Source organism: Octodon degus, unplaced genomic scaffold (genome assembly GCF_000260255.1).
Source record: "Octodon degus isolate 3935 unplaced genomic scaffold, OctDeg1.0 scaffold00317, whole genome shotgun sequence".
Taxonomy (NCBI): Eukaryota; Metazoa; Chordata; class Mammalia; order Rodentia; family Octodontidae; genus Octodon; species Octodon degus.
The window spans coordinates 318,689-327,944 of NW_004524893.1; the positions used below are offsets into that span (position 1 = coordinate 318,689).

Here is a 9,256-nt window from a genome sequence, read left to right on the forward strand (position 1 = left end):
TTAGTCCAGAAATTATTTCTGATCTGCTTTCTTCTATACCTTTCTGCAGTTGTTTCTTTACTGCCAACGCTATTATTTCAGAGATATGTGGTGTGTGTTTTCTAGTTTCCTCTATGCTAGTGTCTTCTGCAATTGTAATGGGTGGACTTGGGGCCTGAGACTGCATTTTGTTCCTTCTCTTTGTCACCACTGTCTTCTGACCTTTGGTATAGAGCTTAGATAGAGTTATTACCTTAGCACCAGGTCCGAATCTACGAAGTTCAAATTCCTCCAGGTGGATGTTGCTTGGGTCTGACTGCTGTGCTCCACTTCTTTCTGCTGCAGCTATTATAATTGAACCCTTTGTGTCACTCTGGCAAGATGTTCTGCTCCTGAATCAGCTGGGTGGGTCTTGCTCTAGCCTTTTTGTAGGGAGTTCTGCTGAAGGGTTCCATGCTGGGCCTGCACTCTGGGTCAAATGAGGATCCTGTGGTCCCCAAGCAGTCTCATTCATACACCAGGCCTGTGCTCTGGGTCAATTCAGGATCCAGTGGCCCGGGTCCTCACTCACATTCTGGGCCTGGGCTCTGGGTCTATTCAGGATCTGGTGGGCCCCAGGTCATCTCACTCAACAACTTAAGTTTGCAGACCAAAAATTAAAGAAAAAGAAGGGCTACAAGGACAGCCAACATTTTGGCTTTCAAGGTCAGTAAGGTCAGTAAGGACTCAAGAAATAGGAGAACCTGTATTGTAACATCTTGTAACTCAATTGTGTCCCAAATTTTCTGATCAAGATTTTGGAGCCACAGAGGAAAGTGATTGATGATTTAGAGTGTGCCTAAGGAGAGTCACATGGAGAGAAAACATTCTCTCAAGCTTTCACAGAGAGCAAATTGGTCAAGCAATGCCCGTGATTCATCCATATGGCTGACACTGACAAAGGATCTACAAACTGAGGTACAGCCTTTCTGGTTAAATCCTGAGGGGGATTGACCAACCTTATCAGATACAAAAGTTACATTTCTTGCTACATAGGTCTTGCTCTTTCTTGGTCTTAACCATCCAGCGGAAAAGTATGAAAATGAAGTACAAAAAGTAAAGCCATATTAATATGATGAGCTGTAAAATGCTCAAGTCAACAATTTTGGACATTGACAATCTTATAGAAAACTCACTACTATTATGGAGTGTTGGACTATATTGGGATATTTTGCTGAATTCATGCACTTACAGCATTTAAATGACAGTGGAATGCCTTCCTCTGACAAAACTAACCAAAAAAGTGGGATAGAAATGAATGACCATTTTGTATCTGTATACTCAAAATAGTTAGGATAGATATATAGCTCCATTCTCTTAATTCAATTAATAGAGAGGTTTGTTCTAATAGTATTTGAGACAGGATATCAGGTCTGCATTTTGTACAATGAATAACCATGAAGACAACAATATGCAATGCATTAATTATTGAAAACATACTAGTAATGAGTTGTGAAACTCTTTGCTATTTGTTTCTCAATAAAAATATTTAAAAAATCTGTCTTGCTAAGTTATTCAAACTTATATGGTTATATAAACTCTAAAAACAATGTATTTAGTAGTTTATGACAGTTGGACTAGAAACCTTTCATATTTTGAGAATGCCTTGTCCAGAAAAAAGTTAACCCACTGCCTGTCATGTTATCTGAACAATTTCATTCTGTTAAGTCTTAAAAGCTTAACCACTATACCTTAATATTTAAAATTGTAAAGTTGAAATCTCTTTACAAGAACTCATTGTAGCCCTTACCAAATAACGCCATATGAATGCAAAACAGAAATGGCATAGGAAAGGTGATGAATCTGATAGAAGTGCCTGCAAAGGGCTGAGAGAAGGAAATTGCACAGAGCTGAACTACTTTACCATTTTTCCCTAGGCTAGCTCTGATCAATAGCACCTTATCACATGTCCCCTATTTGTCTAGCTTCATCCACAACTCTAGAGCCCAGACACTTCCTTAAAATATTTTTGATTTCATGTACTCTAAGATGCTTTCAGAAATTTCCTTGTTTTCTTTCTTTCTTTTTTTTTTTTTTTTTCAGAACCTGGGATTGAACTCAGGCCCTTGCACTTGCCAGGAAAGCACTTATTCTACTGAGCCATCTCCCCAGCCCTAGAAATTTCTAAAATACTCTGCTTCATATTTTAAATCATATGAGGCTAAAGGCTCTCACTGATTCAGTCCAGGAATTGGTAAGTTCCTATTGCTACCAGTTATACCTACTTCCATGACTGACTGCACAACATGGCCCTGCCTACGCTATGTCCTTGCTTAATCCCAAAAGAGTGACTTGAAAATATGGTCACCTTTTTCCTAAAGAGTTTTCCAGAATTTACCCAACTACAATGTATGCTTATTCTCTTCTAGTTTGTCCTTAGGTAAATTAGTTCATGTACTTACTCATATTTATTTTATTGTGAAGTACACAAATGTTATTTCTGAAATATAAAAACCTATTAAAGATCTATGAAATAATAACTTCACCTATAACATATGACTAACCAGAAAAAAAATTCAGAATAATCTATGTGGTTTGCTAATTCCTGCCCATTTGATCTGTCTGGACACCCTACAACTGGAGCATTGTGTGCAAAGCCCAGAGGATTTTTAAAACAGTTGAACTTGTGCTACATTGTGGTTTCCTACACTATATGTGAAAACAACCTGTGTCAGTAAAAGCAAAGAGAGTACAAAAATGAATAAACTCACTACTGGATCAGCTATCTGGATGTTTCAGGTAAAAAAATACAGGTCATTTATTGTTAGATTATCTAAAGAATTCAGTCTGTGTTTCATATAAGAGAAAAACAACCTAGGAGTCTTATAACTCATTGCAAAGATAACTAATTTAGAAACAAATTAATACCAGACATTAGCAGATATTCAATATTATTTATTTTTAAAACCTTTGCTAAAATTCCTTAGAGTCTTAAACATATCTTCAGTACTCTATGACAAGGAATGAAAAAACAAGGCAGCAACAGTGAGTCAAATCAGTCAGAATTTACTTTTGACTTTGCTATCATTATGTGGTCCCTTGAGCAATTCATTTTCCTTTCTTCATTTCTACAAAAAAAAAAAAATACACTGTTTCATAAATAAAATTTCAAAGGTCCTGGGCCAAAGTGGAAAACCTACGGCATCATGCTGCACGCTAGGCTGTATGTCTAGTAAGCATGGTATCTCCAGCAACTTTTTTTTGAGGCAAAATCTCACTATGTAGTCCAGGCTGGGCTTGAACTCACTGTGGAATCTAGGCTGGTCTTAAACTCACAGGGATCCTTATGTTTCAGCCTTTGCAGTGCTTAGTTTACAGGTTTGCACTACCATTCCTGGCTCTCTATATATTTTACAGGCTTCTAAAAAATTTAAAACAGTGATTTTCAACATTTAAAATCCTATCACTACCTTTGGTAAGCATAAAAGCTTTACACAGTCTTTTAAAATTATTCAAAGTTTCAAAATAAAGGCAAAATTCTGAATATTTTATCAAAATATTTATAAACATCTCTCCTGAGATTAAAAATTTAAATTATAATTTTAAAAAGTAACATGACAGCTCTAAAAACTAAATTTTAGATAAATAAAATATTCAACATTGGCAAGAGTTTCAAAAAATATCCCCAAGAAGGCTGGCCAGATAGCTCAGTGGATTAAAGCTTCTGGCTAGCCTTCTTGGGGATATTATAGGGGCTGGGGTTTGATACCCAGCATGCCTTGCCAGTCCCAGTCTGGGGGCATGCTGAGATGCGATTGAGACTGGGTGTGGTGGCAGGCCCCTGTAATCCCCGTGCTTGGGAGGCTAAAAACAGAAGGATCGGGCTGGTGAGATGGCTCAGTGGTTTAAAGCACCTACTTAGAACAAGCTTAGCAAAGCACAGGGACCGCGGTTTGATCCCCCAGCACCACATGCCAGCCTGCCCCACTCCTAGGTGGGCTGAGCTGGCCACACACACACACACACACACACACACACACAATAAATAAATAAATAAACTTAAAAAAAAATAAAAACAGAAGGATCACTCCAAGTCTGATCTATGTAGTGAGATTCTGTAGACCTTGTACTAAATACATTAAATATATATATATGTATATATATATATTATATTATTATATCCCAGAGTACACATATATTTACCAATTCAACTGGACAATATTCTTGGGCCAAGAAAGCATCTTTTGGTGATTCTTCAGCAGCTGGAAGAATTGTTTCAATAATATCCTGCTAAAGAAAATTAAGAATAAAAGGAAATTAGGGAAAGATAGGTAATTCTGCCAGTGTTTATTATAAAAACAATCTAATTCTTTAAATACGTTAATCATATGAATAAATGCTCATTTCTGAAACTAATTTAAGATACTACTACATTCTCAAAATATCTTTTCCAAAATATCCCAGATAGCTAGTTCCTAAACATTCCTTTCTTCTATGTACCTCCTATAAATACAGAGCATGCATAGCCTTCCTTTCTTGCTTCCCATCCTTTTCCTTCCTACTCCTGTCTCCACTGAAGACCTTATGACAAAAAGTCTTTATTGCTGTGCTGCTGAGGTCATTTTCCTTTGAAGTATTTTATCCAGTCCCAGCTCCCTCAGGCCAGTGCCAGATGGTAGAAGAAAAAGACTGGCAATAGGCAGGCAGAGGGGTGAGATATTAATATCCTTATCTAGGGCCATGACCAGAATCCAGACACCACTGCTTGAGTTGTCATTGGCAACAGTGAAGAAAAGATTGTGTCCTCGGAAAGGGGAGCAAAGAAGAAAGGAAGAAAGGAAAAGAGAAAGTCAGAAATTCTCCACTCCCCACTATCTCTTCCCCTTTTTAATACTATAAAAGTTGTTGGTCCATTTTCATCTTCAAACCATCACCAAGATTCATTCCCCAGATGCCATCCCCGATCTTGGCTAAGAGTTTCCTCTAACATATACTTTACTTGACTGTTCACCTCAGCTCTTTAAAATTTTAGTAAGAATAAGAAATTTTATTTCACTCTTTATTACACACACTGTAGAGGTTTTTTGGTTTGTTTTTTTTCACTTTTTATGGATAACCTGCATTTTAGATACTTTCAATTATATAGTTACTAATATAAAAATTTTGTTTCATGAGCATTTGAAAATGATTACTCAGAAAAAAAATGAATACTCAGAATCAATGTTTTCCTGCCCCTTCAAACTAACTGTGTTTCCATATATCAACTATATTTCACATTTGTTTATCATTTTGGAAGCAACTTAAGAATGGAATTGAAGGTAAGACATAGCATAGGGTAAAAAGTGTAACAATTCAAAAGACCAGGTTTATTAGTCTCTTTCCTTTTTCCACTTCAAGCACATGAGAAAATTATATTGTTACTATGTTCACAATAATAACACTTATATTTTCCTTCCAAACATCATAATCTAAACAAGTCTGTCTAATCATAATTCTCAGTAGGTACATCTAAGAAACACCTGAGCCCAAGTGAGGAATATAGTCCTGGCAATCAACCAAATGATATCCAGTTTATCATCAAAATATTTAGTAAAATAAATCCTGTTTCAATGCACTGTGATATTCTTTCCTTCCAAGAGCATTCAGTTTCACTGTAGGTTAACTTTGAATTCCTTGAGTGGTTATCAAAATGCAACGATGATGGAATAGGCCAGAAAAAGTTTTATTTTTATCAAGTATAATAATATTTATATTTGTATAACCAATAAAGTGATAACTGAGAAAATATTTTAAAGCATTGTTTCTATTTGTATTTTTAAATAGCTGTTTTTCAAATGTAGATTGTATCTTCAAATAAAAAGCTTAAAATTTTATATTGGTCACAAATTATTAACCTTTCAGATTCAAGGTCAAGATAATTGAAGGTCTAAAATATATTAGTGGCAGGAAGGGTAAAATTATGTTGAGAAACAAAACAGGGTTACTGGCTACAGTCTGAAAATATTCCATGATACACTGAACATGAGGCCTGAACAGATTCCCAGGATAGAGCCAGATTCAAGGTCAAGAAAATGATTTATTTAACATATTGTAAAAAATACTATCTCAGTGTGAAACTACTTTATCTTGTGATAAATTATCCTAAACTTCTAGAGAATAATGAACACAAATGAAAATTGTGTTTCATCCTGTTACAGTTACTTCCTAAAGAAAATGTATGTAGAGGGAAAGAAGAAATATGATCTATAAAAGTGAGAAGATAAACGAATCACAACATTCTTTCACCAAAGCTGTGTCCAAAAAAATATTTTTATGATTCTTTCTGGTTAACTTACCTCAGAGTTACTATTTGTATTGATATCTTCATTAAAGCCACTGTTAAATTCATCAATCACATCATTCCAAGTCTGGGGTTTACTTAATACTTGCTGGGAATTTGGCTCTTCCATCATGGAGATCTCTAAATTATCATGGAAGTAAAGGATATTTCACTAAGATACCTTTTATTTGTTTATTTATTTATTTATTTATTTATTTTTTGGCGGAACCAGGGATTGAACTCAGGCACTTATTCTACTGAGCTATCTCCCTGGCCCCAAAATACCTTTTAAACATGCATTGTGATATGGTTGTTACAAAAGAAAACTCTGATGGACAACTTGGAATTCAAGGATTTAAGCAAAGGGTGTATAGACTTTTTTGGGGGGGGTTTTTTGGTACCATCAAACTCAGGACCTTGGGCTTGGCAGGCAGGCACTTATGCCGCTGAGCTATCGGCTCCCCTAGCTCCCACATATTAACCCTCTCATGCCCCTCATCTGTCTGTATCACTCACCCATCCATTGCCAAATCCACATATTTACATATTGACTCCACATTCACTCTCATACATTCACTCACAAGAAAATATGGTGCGTTCCAGACCATTAGGGCACATATTCAGTAGATTTTAATGTCTTCTGGAAGGATAACTGGGAAGAATTGCACATTCACCAAGTAAGCTGGTTTTATTACTACTTTATAATTGTTACAAAATAATCAATTGTAAATACTATATGGGTATATAGTAATACCTGTGTCTCAGGTTAATTGTATTGTTATACTTACATGATTGCTCATGTTGGTTGTTTTAAAGTGAAACATTATCTTGCTAGGTACAATGATTTTCTTTTTTAATGTTTTGTGACTACTGACTTTGGGAACAGGGAAGGTGATAAGAGAGAAAACAATGGTATATATAGTACATATAGTATACATAGTTTCATCTCTTTAATAAAATCTTTCAGACAAAAATGAATTTGAAAAACTAAAGTAATTATTTTAGGTTCAAATTCTCTTCTAAAGATAGCATTTAGATTTGAAAATAGGAATTATAGCCCATTTTCACTCTGAAATACAAAATGACACTTTGTTTCTATGACATTCCTCTTAACATCAACAGCATTAGAAATCTCACCTACAACATTTTGTCTTCCCAGTTCTTCCCTTACTGATTCTTTCTGTATCAATTTTCCTCCAGGTTTAAAGCCAGAAGACAGAAAGCATTTTGTAAACAACTGTGAAAACACAATTTTTATTTTTTGTTTTTGTATCAGTTCAATAAAGCTTATGCATATATACTAAAAAATGAAAACTATAGTTCATACAGACACATCCAACACATTAATTTAAAATGGTTATTTTTTCACAAGTTCAAATTGTGTTGCATATATTTATGTAAATATAGTTTTATTTATAAATAAACATTGCACTCAAGTAAAAGGAGAGAAACTATTACCACTTTCAGTTCACCATGAATCAAATCCTGGGCAGCCGTTGACAGAAGTGTATCCACTCCTCCCCTCTTCTTCCACATCATTAACCTTTGGGTAGGAGGTGCAAGTTCTAAAACCATGAGTGTATCCGAAAAGTAAGTAAGCTGTTTATGCATAGTTTTGCTACTGATCTCTTTGACTGGATCTATAAGCAATTTCCTCTTTTTGCTTTTCCTTTTCTCAACAATGTCTAAATATTAAAAAAAGGCATAAAAAGAAATTAGTTATGCAGCTTTGTAAAATGATATTTTAGGCATTGCATATTTAAGAGGTAACAATGTGCACAGTTTCATTGGGAAGAAAATCCCTCTTTGCTCCCCTAAAAATTATACTTTGCAAGGTTTTTTCACAGTTAGAGTGTCTGAAAAGCCAAAAGCTGATACACATTTTAAAGGTGCTTAGCACAGACTCTGTTAACCAGCTAGATGGGCAACTGAGAAAGCATGGAGCAGAGGCTACATGGAGAGGGAAGTTAACCAATCTGTAGGATAAAATGCTTGTGTAATAGGATAGCTTTTTGAGACATTGTTATGGTTTGTGTCTAGATTTCCCCTCAAAGCCTCATGCAGTCATGGGGCTGCTTCTGGAGTTTGTGATTGATTATTGTGGGTGTGGGTAAAATTACCTAGGGCAGGTAATTTGCATTACAGTGTGAAGAGGGCAGGGCCGAGCTAGCTGTCTGAGCTGCGGCCACTCCCTTTGTTCTTTGCAGCCACCATGAAAGGCTCTCTGCCATGTGCCACTTTGCCGTGGAGCCAGGTGAATATGGACTGAAATCTCCACTGACTGTGAGCTAAATAAACCTTTCTTACCCTAATTTTGAGTTTCAGTGTTTGTCCCAGCAATGAGAGAAAAGTAACTGAGACAGACATAATTTGTATTTGTTCATTGTATATTTTCTTCTTCTGCTGATATTCAAATAAACATTCAATGTAGGTTAGCTACCTTCATGGGATTTTACTCCTTTAGGGAATTTTATCAGGCAGAAAGCAGAAGTCACACTTTTCTTTAGTAAAGCTGCCAAAGAAGAAAAAGGATTAGACTTTCCAGTGTATGAAGATCTAAGATCAGATGGAGCTAGGAGAAACAGGAACCTCCCTGTTGACATGCTTTTGTAAAATCCTGGGAACATAACAAAATCCTACAGGGCCTGCCAGTGTATCTGGGACAATGAACACAGTAAATTGGTGCAGCTGATACCCTAGGGGTGCAGTTCTAGCTCCCATACTCCTCACCCCAAGTTTGGCATTACATGGCTCTGTGCAGACTAGGAAGCTGTGTGTACTGAATTTCTTGCCAGTCCTCTGGAATAGAGGCTAAGTTTTTATTTAAAATTTAAGGTTTTCTACCCTTTGTGTCTAAGTTTATCCACTGAAGTATCAGTTATACTTTTTTAATTTTTTTCCATAAATTTATTGAGAAACAAATAGCAATGAGCGCTTCAAATCAAATTGGTAGGACAGTTCCAATAATTAACACATTGC

General features: G+C 35.9%; 1 protein-coding gene across 1 annotated transcript in view; it reads right to left on the minus strand.

Moving 5' to 3' along the window:
• Rad21l1 (RAD21 cohesin complex component like 1) overlaps positions 1-9,256 on the minus strand; it is a 46,166-nt gene that overhangs the window by 15,529 nt on the left and 21,381 nt on the right. Inside the window, exons 8-11 of the mRNA XM_004647646.1 lie at positions 7,736-7,962; positions 7,415-7,514; positions 6,294-6,418; positions 4,162-4,248 (exon numbers count right to left, since the gene is read on the minus strand). Coding sequence (XP_004647703.1) covers positions 4,162-4,248; positions 6,294-6,418; positions 7,415-7,514; positions 7,736-7,962 — 539 coding nt within the window. The remainder of the gene's footprint in view (positions 1-4,161; positions 4,249-6,293; positions 6,419-7,414; positions 7,515-7,735; positions 7,963-9,256) is intronic.